The sequence below is a fragment of the Danio rerio genome, chromosome 23 (genome assembly GCF_052040795.2).
Source record: "Danio rerio strain M-AB ecotype USA chromosome 23, GRCz13ab, whole genome shotgun sequence".
Taxonomy (NCBI): domain Eukaryota; kingdom Metazoa; phylum Chordata; class Actinopteri; order Cypriniformes; family Danionidae; genus Danio; species Danio rerio.
This window is the reverse complement of record NC_141043.1, coordinates 22,907,811-22,933,271: the sequence shown is the minus strand read 5'-3', so window position 1 is coordinate 22,933,271 and position 25,461 is coordinate 22,907,811. Positions and strand designations below refer to the sequence as shown.

The following is a 25,461-nucleotide window of genomic DNA, read 5'->3' as shown; positions in this document are numbered from 1 at the left end:
TGTGTGTGTGTGGGGGGGGGGGGGGGGGTGAACTATCCCTTTTACCTCAATCAGTTTCATTTGAGGTAAAATGTTGATTACTAGAAAAAATGTTAAGTGTCCCTAATTTTCTTTAAAAAAAATATAAAACTGAGGTCACAGTCAATTGTTCAGCGATGCACAAACAATGAGAATAACCTTTGTAGGATTAAAAATGTAGAAATGTGAAGTTTACATTAGTTTAAGGACTTGGATTATTATTTTCAGTTAAATGCTTTTCTTGTCATCATATAGTTATTTTAGATTTTTAGAGATCTATTTTTTTCTGGCAATGAAATTGTAAAATTTTATATAACTTAATAATTATGTTTACGGTAGTACCTCACGATAACTCAGATTTTTAATTATATTATCAAAAGGAGGTTAAAATTATGTAGATGGTTCCGATTAGGGCTGCACGATATTGGAAAAATCTGATGTTGTGATATTCTATTTTTCTGCGATAAATATTGTGATGAATACAGTTGCAAAAGATTGAATAGCACTATTAGATGGTTTTCTGGGGAGTCTAACAGCATTCAGGTAGAGAAATTGAACAACCACAATGCATAAGAAATGCTTTTCTTACTTTGTTGTCTCGTTTCTAGTCTAAATATCAAAGACATTCTTAGACCAAGAAAAAATATTGTTTAATTTTTACTGTCAGAAGAAATAGGTGATACTTTTTTTTTGGTACTTTTTTATTAGGAATTTGTCTGCCAGTGGAGTAAGTGAAATAATCTCGTTTTCGCTTTGAAATGTAGATATTTGGACTAGAAACAAGAAAAAAAAATCTAAGTAAGAAATGTTTTTTTTTACATAAATCATATAAATTCCATATAATAACAGTGATTAAATACAATTCTTTGGGTCCTGGTCAACCATAATTCAGACTGGACATTACATATCTTTACGATGTGATTATTGTGAATGCGCACACTGCGATATCAATGCAGAATTAAAATATTGTGCAGCCCTAGTTCCGATGTTGCATTAAATCTGGAATAATGCTTTATTAGTTCACCTGCATCACTTCTTTAGGGTTCTGTAGCAGTTCAAGCTTAATTTATGATAATTACAATATTTTATGCCAAATTTTCAATGTTGATTTAAAAATAATAATAATAATAAGGGAAAGAAAGCAAGTTAGTGAGTCATAATTGTCATAAATGTCACGTTTCAAAAATGACCCAAAAATGAAAATTTGCTTTTAATTTACTCACCCTCAGGTCTTCCGACATGTAGGTGACCTTTAATTTTTACCAACCCTATTTAGAGTAAAAACAAACATAGAGTCAAGAAACATGTGAATACCTGTGGCTCTTGACAATACATAAAATGTCTATGCAACGTTATTTACAACATTACTTTTATTTACTGCATAAGGGTAAGTATTTTATCAAATCTTTATCGAATTTGAACTATCGCCTTAAAATTTTGTGTCCTGCTAAATCTAATTCTTGAGTCAGTGTCAATTGTCTTAGCGTGTAGTGTTGCGGTAAGTGTGAAGCAGCCACTCCAGATCTCTGATAACTATGTGTCATGCAGGTTAGGAGAAAACTGACTGCATTGCACCTCTCAAGCTCACAGCAAACGACAGAGGTGATTAAACCGGTCACTGAGCCCTCTGCTGGAAAGTCCTGGAACTGCTTTCATTTTAAGAGTGTACTTTCATCTGTATGTAATCTGTGTGTGTTTGCAGGACTCTCCACTAAAAGCAGTGCAGATGTTGTGGGTCAATCTGATCATGGACACGTTTGCGTCTTTGGCTCTTGCCACCGAGCCGCCCACTGAAGCCCTTCTCCTTAGAAAACCTTACGGCCGAAACAACCCCCTCATCTCGCTTACAATGATGAAGAACATCCTGGGTCATGGAGTCTATCAGCTCGTCATCATCTTCACCCTGCTGTTTGTCGGTAGGGCAGAGAGTTCAGGGATCAATATTTGTTGATTTGCATTATTTATATGATGAATATCACACTTATAATGGGATGATGGGCACCTCAGACTTTTCATTACAGTCGCAGCTATGTTACTTTCATTATATTTAATTACAAATGAGAGCAATACTAGCATAAATAATTGATTTGATGGGAAAACAACCCAATGGGGAATGTGGTGTACAATGATCTTTGCATAAAAGGAATTTTACATCGCTTCTTGCAAGTTTTGTGTGAAATGGCTAGTGAGTGACACTAAAAGGCATGTTTAGTTTGCACAAAAGCAGATATTTATCATGTTGGTTCAGGCACATCTTAAGAAGGTTCTGAAATCAAATCAGTTAGTTTAGTTCAGCAACAGATAAAAGAAGAAGCAGGCATTAATAATTAATATGTTCACAGGACTTGTGTCTGTAACAGATTCATCCACCATTTTTAGAATTCAATTTTTTAAATCATTTGCATTTTTTTTGCAATTTTACTTTTTTAATGCACAAAAACAACAAAAATATTATATAAAATGAAAAAGCAGTTATCTGTTTTGCAAATAAATTCTTCAAGTGTTCTGCATTACAAACACATTGCTTTGCCAGATGATCAAAAAAGTTTATTATGATTAAAAAAATCATACAGTACATATGGTACATACAGATGTATGGTACTGTGCCGTACCTTTATGATGCAAACTTGCAAAGGTAAAAAATATGTTAGCTTGCAAATCATGGAGTGTGATGGAAGTATTTGTAGGTTATAACTAGCACACACGAAATCCGTGAGTGCAGAAATCTGCAGATTTTTAGCCCAACATTGAGTCCAGTGGTGTAATGTCACAAATACTCAAATCACTGAAATTGAGTAGTTTTTTTTGTCAGAAATTGTAATTTACTAAGTAGTTTTATAAATTTGTACTTTTACTTTCCCTTGAGAACATTTTATGTGCTGTATCTGTACTTTTACTCCACTACTTTCCTTCAACCTTCAGTCACTACTACCTATCAAATCACACATAGAAGCTAAATCGCATCATAATGAACTACCTCAAGACATGAGCTCTTTATAATTGCAGCAAACTGTTTTGAAGCATTAAAAGTGTCCGAGAAGATGTCGAAAATCTTCACACGCATTAACCCATATGTTTAGATGCATGTCACAGATGAGAAGATGACTGATGTTTACTGTATGATGACTGAAATGGCCTTAAACACCCAGCAGGCACAAGACGTCAACATGATGTCAGATTGACATTGTACCCCATGTCGTGGGGCTGTTGCATTTTGTTTGTAAATGAAAATTGGGAAAATTTTCGAACTCAACGTCAATGTCCAATGTCCAATGTCCAACATAAAACCAACCTTTTCCACCACTGATTGAGTCTATGTATTTACTTATATAAATGTGTGTCAATTAATATTTATTCAGTTTTTAAATTAATTTCACAAATATTATTTTCATACAATAATAGTAATATTAAAATGTTCATATGATTTGTTTACAATACAGTTTGTAAAGTAATACTTTCAGTCTTTGAGTAGACATATTATATAAGAGACTTGCTTTGTTTACCAAATAATTGGTTCTAATTGGACTTGCATTGTAAACACTAAATAAAAGTTTAAAATGTATTATACTTTATTGCATATATTAAGTTTTAGTTATAATACATCTGAAATCATTCCACATAAATCCGCAGATTTTTTACAAAATTGTCAGCAGTAATAGCAAAAATTGTCAGCAGATTCTGTCTGGCTATAGTGATAACATAATATTTTACTTTACTTATCTGCCCTGTCAGCAAAATGTTTATGAAATGTAACTGTTTTCTCCCTCTACACTGTAAAAAAAATCCTAGTTGCCTTAAATGTTTAAGCTGAATCAAATTAACCTTTTGAGTCCATTAAACTAATATTATGTTAAACTGACTTAAAATAACTTGCGTTACTTATAGATTTAAGTTAGAACATGATTACATTTTAATAAGTTACAATAACCTAAAAGCATATGCTGTCAGGACTAATTGATTCTATTTTTACAGTGTAGTCTTTATTTCCGCTAAAAATGCCTGTGAATTGTATATGTAAGTGCATTTTTTGAGTTTTGTGAAAATGTTGATAGAGGAGCATTTTTTTATATATACATATGCCTGGATAGAAACAATGAATGTACACTGAATTCATATTTAAAAGTTTCACATCTTTAAATGTCTTAATCTCATTTGTCTTATAAAGGGGAGAAGATCTTCAACATTGACAGTGGTCGTTATGCCCAATTACACTCGCCCCCATCTGAACACTACACCATCATCTTCAACACCTTTGTCCTGATGCAGCTCTTCAACGAGATCAACGCGCGCAAGATTCATGGTGAAAGGAACGTGTTCGACGGCATCTTCGCAAACCCAATCTTCTGCAGCATTGTTCTAGGAACATTCGGAGTGCAGGTCAGAGATGCTGTTGGTTGTGTTTTGGGAACTATGAAGGAAGCAGAAATCATTCTGCATTTGAGCTTATGTGTTTGTTTATCTAATACTCTGCAAAACTGTTTCTTAATCTGTATTGATTAGACTGCACTTTTGTATTAGAAAAAAATACTTTAAAAAATCGCATAAGATGTTAAGACATGAGCATTACATTCATCACATCAGTTAAATATGTATATATATATATTTTCCGCATTTTTAAAGGGGCCAATATACGCTTTTTTTTTTACAATTTCAGCTTATTTTAGTGCATATTGTTGTAGTTTTAGCATGCAAAAAATCTGCAAAATTACAAAACACAAAGTCTCTCCAAGAGGAGTTATTGTGTATATAGGTAAGCATTGTTTCTCAACTTACAATCAACTGTAATGCAGATTTTAATATATCTCGAATTTAAACAATTCCTGTCAAAATGGATGTGGGTCTCCTATTGTAGAAACTGTTTTACAAACCTAATATGCTGATATATTTGCAGTTGTTTTTCCCTCAACTGTTCACATTCACAGAAACATAATCTATAATGAACAGCAAATGAACATTATGTGCCCATAAAGGATAAATCTAACAAATGGTATGAGGTTAATTCCCAGTAGAACTTTTTGTAGTGTAGACTGTTAAGGAGTTATTCACCTAAAAAGTTTAATTGTGTCATTGTTTATTCTCAATAGAGATCCCAACCCCCTGAGACCTTTGTTCATTTTAGAAAACAAATTAAGATATTTTGGATGAAATCCGAGAGTTTTCTGACCCTCCACAGACAGCAACAGTCCTGAGAGACTCAAAGTCTAGAAACGCTTGCGAGAACTCACTGAAATTATTTTATGGGGAGATAATTTACCATTGGAATAATGCTAACTTTGTCACATGAAGCTTGTTTTAGCCAATCATTTAACAGCTTTTGGTTTCCATCCCTGTGTACTGCCATAGAGGCAGCAGTAGCATATGCTTTTTGGCTAATCAATATCCTTTGGCACTGTGCTCTGTATACATGTCACACTCGGTAGTGCTGCTGATGCATACTCTGGATGCGCAAGAGCTTTGTTTCAAACAGAATGTACAGTAGCATGCAGGCATTTGTGATGTATAATAGTCAACATTTGTTTTGATTTGTGGATCAAAACCTTTCATCTAAGTTGATTTAAAATATTGAACAACACCCATTATGGTCTTAGGACAATGTTGAAAAACTTTTTTGATCCCCTTCAAAGTTGACTGCTACTTCAGTGCACAGTACTATTGCGAATGCGCCCCAGAACTGACACTCAAGAGAAGAAATTGCTATTATTTTTGTTTTATGTGCTCTTAAAAGAATTATCTTAGCTTCATAACATTAAGATTGAACCCCTAATGTCACATGGACTGTTTTAATAATGCTTTTGGTACCAATTTGGGCTTTAAATATCTCACAAATGCTGCTATCTATAGAGGGTCAGAGAGCTCCTGGATTTCATTTAAAATATCTTAAATTGAGTTCTGAAGATGAGTGAAAGTCTCAGGGGATTTAAATGACATGAAGGTGAGTAATTATTCACAGATATTTTATTTTTGTTGAACTACTGTGTACCTTTAAGTTCAAACTGCTCTCCACAACTCATTCTAAAGATTTTCATTGGTCATGTCAAACGTACATTTGGCCTATGCTGAGTAAGCCAGTTGATGACTGTGTTTGGCTGTTGATCTGTGTACAGGTTGTGATTGTGCAGTTTGGAGGAAAGCCCTTCAGCTGTGCCCCTCTCAATGTGGAGCAGTGGCTGTGGTGCCTCTTCGTGGGAGTTGGAGAACTGCTGTGGGGTCAGGTACAGTAGGAGACATAAAGAACGAAAATGGAGAACTACTATCAAAGACAAAAATCCAGTCATTACTTTTCACACAACAAAAGGAAAATTTAAAGAAATAAAAGTCGAGCTTGTGCTCATTCTTCTAAAACGTCTCACAGAATGTGAGAATGTAATGTGCCATGCCTGTACAGTATATTCCACGTTTTGGGAATACATTAGAACTAAGGAAAAACAAAGCAAATTTAAAGAGGGAATTACTTTTTTAATTTTTAATGTACTCTGAGGTCTACTTATTGACAAGATTTTGACATCACAGACATCATCATTTCTTGTTTTTAAACCTCTTTTGAAACATGAAGTTTTAGGTAGATAGGTAGGTTACTTAGTTTTGATGGGCATGCATTAAATACTCAATAATTGGGGATTGGGAATATACCAACATGTACAAATGGGCTACAATTTAAATATGAAACTAATAGTTGGATAGATGTGGCATATTCTGGTAACAGTATACAGTTGTCAACCAAAATCAAACAAAGTGCTCAGGGGCAGCTTAAAAAATGTGTCTGTGGTCTTTGAGTAAGGAATTTATCAGTATAAACAGCAAAAATTAGTCCAAGGCACTTGGAAAATGTAGAAAAATATTAAAGAGCCCCTATTATACATTAAAAAGGGTCATATTTTGTTTTTGAGGGTCTCCAACAACAGTCTGATATGCATGCAAGGTCAAAAAGCACTTTCATTGTCTTATAATATGCATTTATTTTTACCTAATTATCCCAGCCACTCCCATATGATTCGTTCAGCAACTCATTTGTTCCCAAAGCCCTCCTTAGCACGACGTTAATCTGAGCTGATTGGACCGATGACAGCCTGTTGCGATTGGTTGACTGCGTTCAGTGCAAGACAAAGTAAAATGCCCACCACGGCTAATCAACAATATTGAGGTAGTCAGAGTGCAGAGTGTATGTGAGCATACCTGCCAACATTCCTATTTTTCCCGGGAGTCTCCCGTATTTCAGACCCATCTCCAGCCACCCACCCATTTTGTTATTTATCCCAGAAAACTCCCGTAATTTCAAACAAGGATGAGCTAATGATGGTGGCCATAGCAACGACAAAACTGATCCATGATCCACTGATCCATGTACTGATAAAGATCCTGTTGAGCTCTGACAAGTCCCTTTCATCAATAGTCTTTTCTGATCCTTCCTTTAAAAAACGGCCAACGAATGCCCCATTGTAAGCATGTAGATTCCAGAAGCACTCGAACAGCATAAGGCTGGACTATAATGCTTGATGTATTTTTGCAAAAATAAACCTCAACCACTCACTCTTCACAGTTTCATCTTTGAGTAGAGAAAATACCTCTAACTATCCCTCACACTTTCAAAAATATCCCGCTGAGTGCGGCTACTGTTTGTGGGAGGGGCCCTAGGTTTGTGTGCAACAACTGGGCGGGGCTTAAGTTTTGTATCGACATCACGCTGAATCGGCTAAAGACTCGCTATCAAGATGATTCATTTGAAGCACTATGAGATGAGTCGACTCTTTTATAAGTGAATCAACAGTTTTAAACACGCAGCACTTTCAGATTTAAGCCTTATTGTGGAGGGTAGTAGCATCTGTGTGCAAGTCCAATATGAACTAAGGATAGCTGATGTTGTGCTGCATCTTCTTTTGTTTAAAGATACCTGTTTAGTTAACTAATGCCTTTAAAATCTGTTTGCTGATTGTACACACATGAACACATTAGTGCATTGAATGACTTTACGTGTTTGTGAGCTAAACTAGGTTTTTGTGAACTGAGCATTGTATCAGTTGATGAAATATGGTTATTTTCTGTAAATTTAAACAGTCCTATAAAAATTCTGTATTTTTACAGTTAATTCCTGGCAACCCATGCCGGTATTTTTTCGTAAATTTAACGGATTTTTTTAACAGTGTAAATAAATTAAAGCTAAATTATAAATGTTGTGTTGATTGAACCAAACAACATTACATTACCTTTATGTAACTAAATTAAGTTCACTCAAATAAAAAAAATTTCTTAAAGGTAACTTAACTCTATTACGTGGAACCTGTTGACATAAAAAAAGTTATTTAAAGCCAACAAATCATTTTTTGAGTGTATATAAGCTGGATATTTCCCTTCACTTGGAGCTTTGTTACACACTACATGGAAGGTCATTCTCAAAAACCCATAACATGGGCACTTTAAAAAGCCTTTATTGACATAGATATTCTGTAAAACTGCACCTACACATTTTGGCAAACTCTTGCCTTCAACAGGGTAACAGTAAAGAGTCTTTTCAATATTTTTTTCCACATTTTTCGAGTGCATTGGACTGATTTATGCAGTACATACAGTAGCCAACATTTGAAGTGGATCGCATTTGAAGTGCTGTATAACTGCAGGTTAACTATGTATATGTATATATATATATATATATATATATATATATATATATATATATATATATATATATATATATATATATATATATATATATATATATATTAACTTTAACTGTTAAATTCTGTTAGAAACTAGTTAATTAGTTTAGAAACTAATAACCTTAACCTTTCACTATTTGATTGTAATGCAGTAATGTGCACCTGCTTTGAAACCATAATTATTGTGAAAAAGTGCTATACAATTAAACTTGAATTAAATTAAAGTGAATTATCAAAATCTTTCAACATAGTTGTCCTAAAACACCAAATCATTTTTGTCAAATGTTTACTGCTGTAGATCATATAGAGTTTCAAATGTCTAACATGTAGCTGACAAAGCAATGGTGACACATGGTAAAAACATTGTTACTCACACTTGTGTGATGCAGCATTACTGTCAGACCAAATATAGTTTGCGCCTCATTATATCCAGTCTCTCTGAAAAGCCTGAGTTAACCTGACTTGTTTTTAAAATGAGTCTGCAGTAAAATGTATTATTTAGGAAACAATCCTGACCCTTGCCATCGGTCTTTGTAGATGTCTGCTGGATCATGAAAGTCTATTAATCTGGCACTCAGAATGATGACTTAATACTTATATTTGTAAGATCAATGCATAATCTAATAGCTTTAGAGGATTTCCTAATAAGCACAATTATTTATTCTACATAGTGTATGTATTCAAATGTTCCTAGTGAACTTTAAGAAAATATTGCATTTGTTACATGTAAATGTTCATTATTTTGGGTATATCTTGTTTTCTTTCATTAATTTGTATTATGTGATGCATCCAATTGTGAACATTCAAACGCAACTTGCCATATGCGTTTAATTTCAAACCAATGCACATTAATTGGAGTTAGGAATTAGGAGTCCTTGTTTTACTGCTATAACAGCTTGTGCTCTTCGGGGAAGGCTTTTTTCTACTAGATGTTGGAACATAGCTGTGTGAATTTGCTCCCATTAAGACACAAGAGCATCAGTGAGGTCAGACACTGATGTTGGGTAATGAGGTCTGGCTCATCCCAAATTCATCCCACGGGTGCTCGGTTGGGTTCAACTTCTTCCACACCAGAATCAGCAAAGCGTTTTATTGTTGGATGAGCTCTTTAGCTCTCATCCAACTGCAAATATTTATCCATAGATTTTATGCACCTGTCTTATAAATCGTTGAATCTAGAATTGACAGCCCCATTAAAACTTCTAAAAAAGATTTTTATTAGGAAGGTCGTCATGAACGGCCTTTATTTTTTTTGACAGATATTCTCAGCCACAGAGTCTTTGTTTAACCACTCAAAACCTATTAATTTGAGGTGATTTACTTGACCTGTCAATCATTCTGCATATTTGTGGGTTAGTGCAGAGAGCTGAGAGCTTGGTAGATCAAACAGATCATGGAAGTTAAGCATCATGGAAATTCATAATTATTTTTCAGTCTGTTTTGAGAGAACAATTATTTTGCAATCACTACTTTTGTATATCTCAGGATTGTTTTAAAGAGAGTAGTTAATTTGAATGGAAGTCCTAAAGTATAACAGTACTTTTCATTCAAATAGGTTTCTACGTATTTGTTGCCCATACTTGACTGAAGGGAATTTGAGAACAAAAATCCTCAGACTAGATAAGACAGTATTAAAGTTCTGTCAAATGTGAGCATTTACCACAAAATCAATCATGTTTTTTAAAAAGAGATTATTAAAAGAGAGAGATTTATACATCACCTGAATAAATATTCAAGAGTGATCCTATTGCTCTATGGTTTGTAATGATATGACAATATTTGATTTAAAATATTCATTACGAGAGTTAAAATTAAAAAATAAAAATCTGTGGAAATCTCTTTTAAAGCTGTCTATAGCCACATTATTAATCTAAAATTAATTTTTAATGTATTTGTGGTTGACAATTGATCAAATATCTTCCCTAAAAACATGACATTTACTTAATATTATAATATTATAAAAGAAAAATCTATTCTTTTGACCCATTCAACATTTAGCTATTGACTGGTTTTGTGGTCCAGGCACTATGTTGTCAAAATAAAAAAAATAAACAAAACCTAGTTGTTGCTAAAAGCAAATTTACACATGCCATAAGTGCACATGATGAAATTCTATACAAAAAACAGGCTAATGTTGCAATTATATACACTTAGAACTTATACACTCATCCATAGTGTATAGTTTAGTGTCGTCTCAAATAAAAAAAGCTAATGTTTTGTTTTTTTTTACTAACTGTAAATTCAGATTTCAGAAGTCAACATTTAGCAGTTGCCAAATTAGTGCAATAAATTAACAAATAGTATCTGTCATAAGTACAACCGGATTCACCATTAGGAATCAGCATAATCATCTCCATTGAATACCTTTGCCAGCACAATACAAAATAAAGTAATCCAAACATAGCACCCATCAGCAACCATCTTTTTTTTGGATGAATAAATACATCATTTAAATCATTTAAAGTCCTTTATTTTTTTTTAGAGTTTAGAGTTTTCAGTATAAACGCAGTACTTACACTATCTAAACTATAAAATGAACTATAAAACTATAAAAAAAAAACAATTGTGATTATGTTTGCAATTGGGTAAAATTTGAGTTCATTTAAAAATGAAAGTAAAAAGAAAGAAAGGACAACAGTAATAATAACTAACAACAGCCATAATAATAATCACAAGTACTACACCAACTACTACAGAAAGTTAGTAATGTTACAACTACTACTGCTGCTACTACAGCCACAACCGCAACTAATACTACCACTAAGTCTACTACTACTACTGATACTATTACAGCGACTACTACTACTGATACTACTACTAATACTACTACAGCAATGACTGCTACATCGACAACATCTACTACTTCTGATACTACTGCACCGACAATAACTATTACTACTACTACTACTACTACTACTACACATCTACTACTTGTGATACCACAATACCAACGACATCTACTACTACAGATACTACTACAACTACTACTTCAACAACCCCAACTACAACTACAATTGCTTCTACTACAATGACTACTAATACTACTAAAGCAACCTGAATAATGATAATGGTAGAAATACTTGTAATAATGATAATGAGGAGATAACAGGCGATACCCCAGTATTTCAATGGAGTTCCTGTGCTCGTCTGCTACTCCTGATGGCATTTGCATTTAAACAGCTGTTCTTCTCGTTTTATGCCTGAACAACTAAATAAATGCTTAAGTCTTTTTAACTGATTTTATTTTACAACATCAATGCAGTAAAAAGAACCCTATGAAATTGAATATAGTCACAACAAACTTTAACCGTGAAGTTTATCTTTTGAGGAAAGAACACTACATATACTCCATTTGTACATAAAAGTAAAAAATTAGGCCTAGTATAGGGGTAAGCCTTGTTTACCCTCCAGGTTGAGGGTCCTAAAAAGACTGTGTGATCAAACTTTACATAAGATGGATTGTTCTCTTTCTCTCAGGTGATCGCCACAGTGCCCACTAGTCACCTGAAGTGTCTGAAGGAAGCGGGCCACGGGCCAGGCACAGACGAGATGACGGAGGACGAGCTGGCTGAGGATGAAGAGGAGATTGACCACGCTGAGAGAGAGCTGCGCAGGGGGCAGATCCTCTGGTTTAGAGGCCTTAACCGTATCCAGACTCAGGTGCTGTGCATTCGACTGAATAATCCATCCCTCTGGTAGAACTAGTTGAAGTCACATAAAATGATGTCCACAGACAGCAGAGCTGATGTCTCCTCAAAGAATGCTCTTTTGCTTTCGTTTTCTTCTTTCCCCGCTCTCTTTCTCTCTAGACCTTCTGTGAATCACCAACATTAGCTCATCCTTCCTTTTCTATTTCTTCTTCTCTTTCACTACTCTATCTCTGTCTCTGCTGCCCACTGTTGGGATGCTTCACTAAATGGGTATAGATTTCCCCCAACAAGAATCTATAGCATCCCCTCCTGTGCTCAAAGCTTTGTTTTGTCACTCTATTATGCAACTGGAGTGCTTTAAAGACCTAATTTATTGTTTAGTAACTCATTTGCTTCAGAGTCACAGCACAGAATCAGTCGCATCCTGGCGCTGCATGGGACTTCGCAATGATGCTCCTCAGACTTTAGAGAGTTGACGAGGATCTGAAGAGTGTTTTATTCTGGGCTTATACATATGTGAGCATATACAATATAAGGAATAGAACATGCACAGTTAAATATTTGTGTATTTCTGTTTGTGAGTGAAAATTTTAAGGTTTTATTTTTTAAAAGTGACGTTTTGCTGTAAAACTCAACAGTCAACTTTCTCTAATGAAATGAGAGTAGTTAACTCAACGTTTACTGAAAGTTAAATCTACTCATTTGAAATGAGTTTTGAACTCATTGTTGAAGGTATTGAGTTAATTAAATACCTCATTACTTCAACTTAAGTGGAGTAAGTTCACAGTACTCGTTAGATTTGTTTTTTACTCAAATTGTTTGTAGCAATCGGTGTCCTCAAATAGTTTGAGTTGCCTTAACTTATTGGGTTTTACAGTTTGAGTTCTCTTCATTTATTGGTTTTACTGTGCTCGCATTTCTCTGTTTAGTCAAATGGATTAAGTTCACAGTACTTGTCAGGATTAGTTTTTGAATGGTTCATTGCAATCAGCTTCGTCAAACAGTTTGAGTTACCTTAACTTATTGCGATTTAAATACTGTAAAAATAAACATATTTAGAAAAATTATTCGAATTTAAACTAATTATGTCCTATTTTATTATTGATCTTAATTATTTTTTTCTTTTCAGCAGTTATCACTACAGCCTTCAGTAAGGAACAATAATTTAAAATCAGTATAATGTGCTGATTTGCTTCATGAGAAATATTTATTTTTATTATCAATGGTGAAAACTCTGTGCTGCTTAATATCTTTGTGGAAACCATGATAAAAAAAATAGAATTCTTTGAAAAATAAAGCTTTCAAAAGAAAATTATTTATTTAAAACAGCAAAATTTCTATTATTTAATTCCTTCTTGCTTAATAAAATTCTTAAAAGTGACTAAAACAAACATATTACTAACCCTTATAAATAGTAGTGTATCTGCTGGAAAATAAATATACAGTAATATTGTAATAACAGTTTTACCATTAATATGTGTCACTGAGGTCACACTAAGTTATTATACTCTTATTATAACAAAGTTCTATAAGTTAATGTTATTCAATGTATTTGCTAATATGAGATAGCAAGGAATGATTCTTGTACACTATTTTTAACCATAGCCATAGTTATAACCATATGTCAAACACAGTTTAACATTTCTTCACTTTGAAATGATAAGGTTTTATCTACATTCTGAATTATTTTGAACTATTGAGCTTCAAAGCTTTTGCATTTCAAATAGCAATCAATATGTGTGTAACAGTTCTATTTCATACATTAACATGACAGAGACCCTAAATGTACTCTAAATGTAAATAATCCACATTCTGTGTTCGGCATACTGTATATGAGTACACCCCTCACAAATCTATCTTTTCAATTCATATTTTAATAGGAGGCTATACAATATTATAATTGTGCATATACATAAGCTTAGTCAGTACTGAAACTAAATCTGGAGCTTATCTAACAAAATAACTTACGATAACGGTCCTAGTACACCCTAGTACCGGTCTTAGTACACCCAAATTTATATGTTATAGAAAAATATTTAAACCAAATTTAAAATAAAAAGAAAAAATCAAGAGAAGCATAAAAAAATACAACATTGAGTTAAAATTTTGTTGGTTGTATTTATTTTTGCAATATTTAACTTGAATTTAATTTTATTATCTTTCAATTTTTAAATATGTTTGGTGACTAAAATATAATTTTAATAAATATATAAGTTTATTAATCTGTTTTGTTTAAATGCATCAAAATACATTGCCTATATTCACTGAGAAATGGATGCATTCATTTTCAAAATGGGGTATATGCAATTATGCTGAGCACTGTATACATTTTTGACTTTACATAAAAAAGTGAGTAAACCCATTGACTTAATATTAATAACTAATTGAACTGTATGCATAATTCAAAAAAATAAATCAGCTAAAGTTTCAAGTACAATGGGATTACTTACTTTTTTTAAGTAGTCAACAAAGCACTTTTTACAGTGTATCTGTAAGTATTTGTGCCTTTTGCATCAAAGGGCTCTTCTGAAAAAAATTGAGCTGCTTCTATAATTAATCAAATGTTTATAATAATATCTTGTTTCTAATCATAGTATTCAGTCTGGACTTGAGTTTTTACTTGTGGAATTGTTGTGTGCTGGCTCCTTTACTGTATTTTAGTTTACACAGTGGTAGAAGGATCTGTGGTGAGCTGAGCAGTGTTATTTGAGGACATATATAGATATGTGAGGTTTGTGACATAGATTAAGATTCCAGTTGGTTCATGACACTGTAACTTAAGAGAAAAAGCAAATGCATAAATGAACACTTATAAGCTGAGCACTTATTCTTTGGCCACGTTCTTGCTAATATGTGCCATAAGTGAGCAGATTTGATGGAATGGTGGGGCATTATAAAGATATTTTTTTGTTTGGAGTGCCTGGTATGGATTGCTGAAGTGCTTGTAAAGCTCCATACGAGGTTTCCATCGATTCCCTCGACACTGAGTAGGCAAAACGCGACACACATTATGACGGCTGGCCTCATATCTTCAGCCAGCCTAACATAATCACAGCTTTCATTCCAGCATGGCTCTGCTAAGGAGAGCGCCTCCATATCTTACTGTTGTGTTCTTGACACTTAATTATTGATGAGGTCTTATGCAAGATGATTGCATATTCTTACGACATTTCCCATTTCAGTTTGGCTTGTCCTTAAGGACTGCATTTAAAATTGATTCCCGCACAAAGTGAATTTTAGAGAAGGGAAACTTTTCAGGTGGTGTGACTGCAGAGCAAGATTATTTTAGTAAATCAAAATTAAAAGTAAGACTGGAACTACTGGTCAAAAAAAATTTGTGAAACTCAAATAAAAAAGTACATAAATGAAAAACTAAATTAAACTAACAACAATCACTGAACAACTAACTGAAAAAATAACAAAAGTAACAATTATTTTAGAGTTAATAAGCACCTGTTCTTTGGTGGAAAATCTGAACTTGACTGTTTAGAGAAGTACATGTAGATGGCAGATAAACACATAGGGCCCTATCATACACCTGGCGATGCAATTCGCAATGATGCGAACGATGCAATTGTTGTTTGCTAGTTTCAGCTCGGCGCAGGAGTCGTTTTGACATTTTGCACCATGCTGTTTAAATAGAAAATGCATTTGCGCTCATATGTGTGCCCATAGGCGTTCTGATCTAAAAAAGCAGGCGTGTTTTGGCGCGTTGCTATTTTGCGAAACTACAGTAGTCTGTTCTTTAGACCAGAACAAAGCCGGTCTAAAGTCCAGCACAGAGCGAATTAGTTGTGCGCCTCGCTCACACACTGCTTAATGCACACAAGATGTAGAGCAATACGGAAATATCTTTACACATGAAAAAGAATTAAAATATTAAGGATATATATATATATATATATATATATATATATATATATATATATATATATATATATATATATATATATATATATATATATATATATATATATATATATAGGATATAATAAGGATATATATATAGGATATAAATATAATGGATTAAAATATTACAAAACATATTATGTTCAAGCCTAAATAAATATGAAAAACCACTGCCTTCATGCCTTCTTCATCTCGGGAGGCTTTTTCATTTCATTCAATTTGCTTTTGTATAATGTTATTATTATTAGCAGTATTATTTATTATATCCATATTTATATTTATTAAAAACAAGCTTAGATTTGCCCACCTGTTGGCATATGGGGCACAGCATGTGTATTAGGATATAACTCAGGTTTTTGACCACACTTCGTTATTATTGTTCATTTATTTGTTTGCTGGAAATTAGAACTGAATTTAGAAATAGTTTTAAAAGAACTCTAATTTTCAAGTTTTGTGTCACATTGTTTTAATAGCAAATCCATTTAAGCCACTTTGTGAACTCATGGTTGTTCCGGTCTTAAAAGGAGGTGTGTCTATTGTTGGTGCGTTGCAATTTTGAGGAACTGAAATAGACCGCGCCATTGACCAACTGAAAGCTGAATGCATTAGTTATGTGCCTATGCAGGTCCAAAACACTTACACATTGATTAATACACACAGAATATACACCAATACGCAAATATCTTTATACATGAAAAATAAATTAAACATTAAAATGTTACAAAAATTCTTTTTTTTAATTTAATTCGCTATTGAAGAGTTTAGTTTTTCCACTTACAAAGTCCGCCATGTAAATAGCAAATGAGTAAAACTTACTCCTAAAGGGAATGGGAGATGAGACTCTGATTGGTTTTTTTGCACCCATAACTCATTAAGACATCCCTGTTAGACTGTACGCCATGGCGCAGAGCATATTTACTTAGAAATATCTTTTCTAAAAAAACAAATCATTTCTTAATTAGAGAAAAAACTAAAATAAAGGTGAACTTAACACATTTAACTACATACATGATCTGTAATATGAAGAGGTTGGACTTAATTCTTTATCATTTTGCATTTGTAGGGTTTTGCATTCAGTGTTTGTTAAAACTAGTATTTTATTTTTTATTATTACGAGGTTTACACAAGAATTAATATAAGCCGTGCAAACATTAAACTTGCTTTGGTCGAAATTGAACATGTTCTGTTAACTCAGCTGAACTAATATACTGAAACTAATATAATAATACTGAAATATATAGAATTTAGAATAATATTTAAATATATAGAAATTAAATAAAAATGTGCTCACAAAATAAAATCTAACCAAACCATAAATTAAACAAACTAAACTGAAATGATCAACAAATGCAAAACTGGAAACAAAAATAAATACGAATTTAAAAATGTGAAACTATAATAAGCTTGCTGCAGATGTATTTGTACCCTGTGATATTTGGATGATTTATATTTATACTTTGCTGCGTATTTAAGCATTTAAAGGAGAGTTTTAGAAACAGAAGTACAACACAATGAGAGTTTTGTTGACAAAAAGATATTGGGGAGCAGAATCCTGCTAAATGACCCTATTATGATATCTGGAAATTAGCTTACAGATAGTGTGTAGTATAGCAGTTTGTGCATGTAAAATATCATCAACCATAATTTGAATTATATTCTCCCAGAAGAAAGAACCAGTTATTTCTTTCACAAAGCTTTGTAATAAATTTGCATAACATCTGCTTTGCTTCTCAAACACTGTGGTTCCATTCCGACTGAATCTGGCAGCGTTTAGTTTTGTGTTGTTGACATGTCTAGGAGAGGCTGTTTTCTCCATTACAAAAGCAAATCCAGTTTGCATGCCCTTCCAAAGGATTTGGAATTGTGCTCGAATGGACACAGTAACATTATGGCAATGTTATTGTCCAATGCTGTGTTTCCATGTGCTGAAAAAGCCGTCAGAGCTGAAATTTAGAGGGAATAATGGACATTTGGTTGATTTAGAATCAATCACAACAGACTGGGTCAGCTGATTTGAATGTTATCACTCGATTGAATGGGTGTTATCAGTGCTTATGAACTGATAGATATGGGCCAGTAGGCTTTTGTCATCCATCCACGTGGTTAATCAACTATAGATCACATACAGAAGTTAACAAGGAATTATTTATTAAATTTCCAATTAGTTATATTTTATTAACGTCTACCCCTATCCCAATCCTAAACCCAACCGTCACAACAATGTAAAAACAGATCTCAATCTGGAGTCTATTAGTATAGCTGATTAACCATGTGGATAGATGATAACAGCCTTCTAAGCCTACCAGTAGGCTCAGAAGGCCCCTACTGGCCCATATCTATCAGCTGATAACCACTGCTAATGCCCATTCAATCGAATGATAATATTCAAAGCAGGTAGACTGGGTCATCCAACCAATCACATCAGAGTAGGCTGTTGGAAAGGCAGGTTTAGAAAGAAGGATTTTACTGTATGATGATATATGCGCAATATCACATTAGTAGCAGTGCCATGTGGCTGTATGTCGGCACTGGTGGAAGGCTTGCGTGCATTAGTGTCCCATCAGGGATGATATACAGCCACATCGCACTGCTACAAGTGTGATGATGCATTTATTCAACAGTTTGACTGCAGAATCATGTGTATAATAAAAAAGAAAATCAAACACAGAGAGTCTCAAAACCTTTTTGTATGAGGAACTACATTCTTCTGCCATTTCTTCACATCTGCAGCTGACGTCAGAACAGCAGAAATCGTTTCTCATTCGCTAACTTCACTTTAGAGCTAGTATTTGAATGATTCTCTAGTGTAATGTCTAAAGTGATGACAAAACAGCTGTTTTTGCTGACATTTTAAGATTATAAGGCTGAACGGCATGAAATGCCATCAGTCTACAGACATATCTCCCAGTATTTATCTGTTGCAATCGGGAGATCACAATATTACCATAGTATAAATAAAGCACTACAACATACAAAATAGAGAGATCGACTTAGAAAGTCATTTACCTCTTTAAAAATGATTTGATCAGCTGTAGTTTGAAATTACGCTGTTTCTCTCTTAGGGCTTATTATGCTGTCTTTGTCACCATCTTGTGAATGAACATCAGCAACCCTCTTTGCTCAAAGGCAGACTAATGGCCGCCGATGCGCTGTCTCCCAGAAATTATAAATATTTTAAAACAGGCAGTATCATTATAAATAAACTGCATAGTTGCAATCTAAACAACTACATTCTCACCTAAAAAAAGTCTCAAAAGTACTTTATATTGCCCAGCAGCAGCAATGTTTGTCAAACTGTAGAGTGTCCTCTGCTTGTAGCTGCATGTGGGCGTACACAAGGGTGAAGATTGAAGAGGCTGAACGAGTGCTGTTATTTGAAGAATATTACACGGCTACCAGACAGAAATGTTGTATAAAATTTTATAATTAGAAATTTATTTTCTTTTTTTTCTTTCTTTTTTTTTTAAACCTATTGTACAAGGTCTCTCAAACAAAATGATTAGCTTTTAAAAGAGCATAATTTGGGCAATTATTAAGGATTTATTTTGATTAGATTATTCATGGGTTTTGATCTTGGTGGTGAATGTAGAGATTTGATGGACTTTTTCTTTGCACCAATGAATAACTTTTAAATAAGATCAGGATTGTGTACTACAGTAAGTCAAATTAAAAAAAAAGAAATTTCTTTTATCATTAACTCATGTTGTTTCATGTCAAACACAAAAGACAAGTTGCAGTAAGCACATCTTTGAAACCCAAAATAGATAAAAACACCATAAAAACAAATAGATATTTATGTAGAAAACAGCAACATGAGAGTAAATCATTAAAGAATTTTCAGTCATTTTCGCAGAGCTATCAGATAATATTAGTACACAGTGTCATCTTAGCTTTTTCTTTTCTCCTAATAGATGAATTCACAAAAATAAACACTCCTCGCCCTCTCTCTTTCTATCTCTCTCCTCTCTCTGAAGTGTGTGTATATGACGTGGTTCTCTCTCTCTCCTGCAGATGGAGGTAGTGAGTACGTTCAAGAGAAGTGGTTCGTTTCAGGGTGCAGTGAGACGTCGCTCCTCAGTGCTCAGCCAGCTCCATGACGTAACCAATATTTCTACCCCCACTCATGTAGTTCTCTCCACTGCCAATGCAAGCGCCGCTCCTGGGAGTGAGTTCCCTGCTTTCCCTACATGTGTTTAGACACCACATTCACAATGACAAAAACACAAACACTCAGACATGCACCCAGCACCGCTCCTTACACACAGCAGCACATGCAACATCTCAGCGTGTGTGCCGTGGTTCTTCTGTCCTGCATTTGAAACCTTCTCTGTAGTCGTCTGTTGTTGTGATTGAGTGGCACTTGGCCTGCTTTGACTGACCCTCTATGGGCCGCCGTTTGTCCCTCCTTTTCCTTCTTTCGATTTCTGTGTGCTGTCTTGTCGTGTCGGGCCTTTTCTCTTGCTGTTGGGTTCCTCTTTGTTGTCTGAAGGTGTTGGTTTTGTTTTCCAAATCCCCTTTTCTCAATAAGCCAATCTCTTGTTTTCTCTCTGGCCAAAAGTAATTACTTGCAAACATGAACTAAAACATTAGTTTTTAAAGCTGAAGTGTTTGCTTTTTTTAAATTCAATGAATTTAAAATGACGTAGATTAAGTCAAAGCAGCTTAACATAGATGAAGAAAAGAGAATAAAAGCCATAACATTATTTCACCTTGTGGAACATTACATTTTTCAACAAATTGAATTAAATTTGTCATTAAATTAAAAAGTAATCAGATTTCCTGAACATGTACCGCTGCTTGACTAATTTTAATTCATTCATTCATTCATTCATTCATTCATTCATTCATTCATTCATTCATTCATTCATTCATTTATTCATTCATGCATGCATGCATTAATTAATTTATTAATTAATTAATTAATTTATTTAATTATTTATTTGTTTGTTTGTTTGTTTATTTATTGATTTATTTATTCAATATTTATTTATTCATTTATTTATTAAATATTTATTTATTCGTTTAATATTTATTTATTCATTCATTTATTTATTCATTTATTCATTTATTTATTTATTTATTTAAAATTTATTTAATTATATATTTATTCACTTATTTATTTATTTATTTATTCATTTATTTATTTATTCATTCCGTATTTCTTTCTTTCTTTATTTAATATTTATCTATTTATTTGTTTATTCATGTATTTATTTATTCATTCATTTATTTAATATTTATTTTTTTATTAATCTAATTGTTTTTTCATTAATTTATTTATTCATTCATTTATTCATTTATTTAATATTTATTTATTCATTCATTTATTTATTTGTTTATTTATTTATTCTTTATGTATCTGTTCATTCATTTATATATTTGTTTATTCATTTATGTATGTATTAATTTATTCATTAATTTGTTTATTTCTTTCTTTATTTATTCATTCATTTGTTTATTCATTTATTTAATATAAACTTTTTTTATTCATTTGGTAATATTGTGTTGTATTAGTATCAGATACTATGATTTTAGTTTATTTATTTGTTAATTAATTAATTTATTTATTTATAAGTGTAATTTTGTAATTTTTATTACTTTATTTATAATCTTACTTTATTTTATAATCTTATAATTGTATATACATGTATATACAAGTATTAGTTTGAATTATTTGACTAAATCTAGATAAATTAAAAAATAATTAAGAAATTTTATTTAGTAATATAACCCTGCAGTGAAGACAAGGTATTTATTTATTGAATAACCTGAAAATGAGTCTTATATAGACCATTTCAATGTGGTGATGCCATTGGCCCATGAACATTTTCTGTTTATTGTCAATTTATTTCATATCTGTAAAAAAAAAAAAAAAAAAAGGCAATCAAATATTTACGTTTAAAACAGCTATCATAACATTATTTATCAATATGTCGAGCTTTTTAAATTCATGGAAGCTATGCATTTTTGAAATGTACAACAGGAAATATGTTTGGGCCATTCTCATTGTTTACATCTTTCAAAATGGTCTAGATATTTTAATGTCAAAAAAATACACACTTCAGCTTTAAAATATATTCCTAAAGATATTCGTATTGCATTTGTTTAGACATCGGAATATTATGTAAGATATTATATTAAAACATCAAATGTTATATATAAGACGTGACTTTATTTTGTATTTAATAAGTGAAAAATAGTTTGAATCATTTCTTAAAACTAAAAAAAGATCCTGCACCATCGCAAAAATGTCTAGAGCTGGTTGCTCCACTAGTAAGCCTGTATTTAAATGTGAATTGAGTTCACAAATCCTCAGAGAGAATACAGAGAGAACACGGCACTCACTTATTTTCCGAGAGGCTTCTGTTGACTAGTCAAGCGTGGTTTTCTAAAAGATGAGGTTTTACACTAAGCAGAGGTATTCAATGTGCTGCACTGCTATGGCTTTTGAGCCTAAACAGGGGTAAACCTTCGAGTATAAAGCCCTATAAGGTTCTTCTCCCTCTGACACTTCTCTCTGTCTCTGTCCCTCTTTCATTCTCTTTCCTCTCTTAGTCTTTCCAGATAATGCATCTTGTGTTTTTCATCATGAGACTGTCTGAAAGCGTCCTCTAATGTCTCTGTGCTACTGACTGCGTCCCCCTTCCACAGATCCTCACAGTCTTTTTCTCTGTCCCATGGTTTCAAATCTATTTTTACCTGTCTCATGTTCTCTCCTCTGTAGGCATCTACTAAACTCTTCTAAACTAACAAACAGTCTTTCATTTCTGTGTCAAACCTAGTCTTAGAAGTAATACTTTCCAGGAATGAAATCAAGGGTTCAAAATAAGTTCAGCTCTATTGATAGCATCAGTGTCACGGTGTTGAAAATAATAACTCGGCTGTCAGTTTCTAAAGACACGCAGATGCTCTCAATAGAACAAAATTAGAATTCAGTGCCAAAAATACATTAATTCATCCGTCTTTCATCTGTGGAACATAAAAGATGTTTTGTGGAATGTTAGTGCTGCTCTTTCATACATTGGAAGCAGATGGGACCAAAAAAACAACAACCTAAAAGCATTGTGAAACTTATATTTAATCCGTTTGTGAAGGCCACAGAGCATCATTTAGATTACAAAGTAATTTTACGGTCACCATTCACTTTCATAGAGCAAACAATAGTTTGTACTTTAAATGTAGTTATAAAATTGTGCTTTGATGTTCTACAGAAGAAAAAAGGTTATACGTGTTTATAATGACACAAGGTCAAAAATACATTAATTTTCCCGGCTTTCATCTGTGGAATATGAAAGAAGATGTTTTGTAGAATGTTGTCGCTGCTCTTTTCTACAATGAGAGCAGATGGGACCAAAAAAACACCCTTAAAGCATTATGAAATTAATTTTTAATTGGTTTTTGAAGCATCATTTACAATACAAAGTACTTTTCCGGTCACCATTCACTTTCATAGGGAAAACAATAGTTTGTACTTTTAAATTTAGTTATAAATTTGTGCTTTTATGTTCCACAGAAGAAAAAGTTAATTCATGTTTATAATGGCACGAGGCCAAATATACATTTATTCATCCGTCTTTCATCTGTGGAACATGAAAGAAGATGTTTTGTAGAATGTTCTCACTGCTCTTTTCTACAATGGGAGCAGATGGGACCCAAAAAAAAGCAACCTAAAAGCACTATGAAAATTTTTTTTAATACCCTTGTGAAGCATCATATACATTACAAAGTACTTTTACGGTCACCATTCACTTTCATAGAGAAAACAATGGTTTGTATTTTGTATTTAGTAATAATTTTGATGTTCCACAGAAGCAAAAGGTTATACGTGTTTATAATGACACAAGGCCAAAAATACATTCGTTCATCTGCCTTTCATCTGTGGAACATGAAAGAAGATGTTTTGTAGAATGTTGGAACTGCTCTTTTCTACAATGGGAGCAGATGGGACCAAAAAAAAAAAAAAAAAACAACCTATAAGCATTACGAAACCTTAATACTTTAGTGAAGCATCATTTAGATTACAAACTACTTTTACTGTCACCATTCACTTTCTTGAGGAAATCAATAGTTTGTACTTTAGATTTAGTAATAGATTTATGCTTTTATGTTTCACAGAAGAAAAAAAGTTAAACATGTTTAGAATGACATGAGGGTGAGTAAATCATGACATGATCATTTAATCCAAAATCATTTTCTCATTTAACTTGTTTTGAACCCAACATGTTGCTTTTATAAGCAGAACTTTAAGGACTTGTATAGTTTGTTTAGTTGTATAGTAATGTATAGTTGCATGTTTTCCTTTTTGGGGAATAGAAGACTAACCACTTCTTTATCAAAACTTATAGTTTTCTCCATCTTTGTGATAGTTTTTTGTTTCAGGCTATACATATTACAATGGCACATCATGTATTTCATTGCGGCTGACTGCTCTGTTGTGCTTCATGTTTATCTGTGCATTTGTCATCACTTTCTTCACTCCACATGGACGCATGTGGAGGAAATAAGCCACTCCACTCACATTAGCATTTTTCCAGCTTTAAACATCTCTTATGTTTTGTTTCCTCACACTATTTGTTTTTCTTTTTGGACCAAAAATGAATCATTCTCTCAACTTCATTTTAGAAGTAGAAGCACATGTAGTTGAAGTGTTGATATCCTTGCCTAAATGTAATGTTTTTGCTCATTTTTGATGTATATGATTATACATCATCGGTAAATATAGTTGAAAATCTCTCAAGAGAAGAAAACACTATATTCACGGCTCTTCTTCACAGCTTCCTCACACACACACACACACACACACACACACACACACACACACACACACACACACACACACACACACACACACACACACACAGATGTTTGTTTAAAAATATTTGACAGATCTACGGATCAAGTTTGTTTTCATTTTAGGTTTTGTAAGATGGCTTCGCATTGTAACCCAGAGGTTGAGAAGAAGCCAGTGCTGCCACTGATAGATTTCATGTTTATCTCGCTCATTTGTTCAAATATTTGCCTTGTACGGTAACGCTTCACTGCTTAGCACAGATGCTCACTATCAGTAAGAGAGTCGGTGGAATATATTTACTCATGTGGAAGAGTCTAAATGACTTCAATTTATTAAAGTTTTTTAGTTTTGATTACTACCATCTGATAAAAATAATCATATTCATAGTCTGTCACTGTGTGAATTCTCCCATCAGATTATACAGTGCTTTGCTAAATACTGC

General features: G+C 33.1%; 1 protein-coding gene across 9 annotated transcripts in view; it reads left to right on the top strand.

The window, feature by feature from the left end:
• atp2b3b (ATPase plasma membrane Ca2+ transporting 3b) overlaps window positions 1-25,461 on the top strand; it is a 115,908-nt gene that overhangs the window by 79,693 nt on the left and 10,754 nt on the right. For 4 of the 9 annotated variants that reach the window (XM_087305824.1, XM_087305823.1, XM_087305822.1 and 1 more), the window contains 5 exon segments: window positions 1,721-1,934; window positions 4,184-4,395; window positions 6,123-6,230; window positions 12,147-12,329; window positions 20,240-20,393. In XM_087305824.1, the coding sequence (XP_087161950.1) occupies window positions 1,721-1,934; window positions 4,184-4,395; window positions 6,123-6,230; window positions 12,147-12,329; window positions 20,240-20,393 (871 nt within the window). 9 annotated transcript variants of the gene reach the window in all.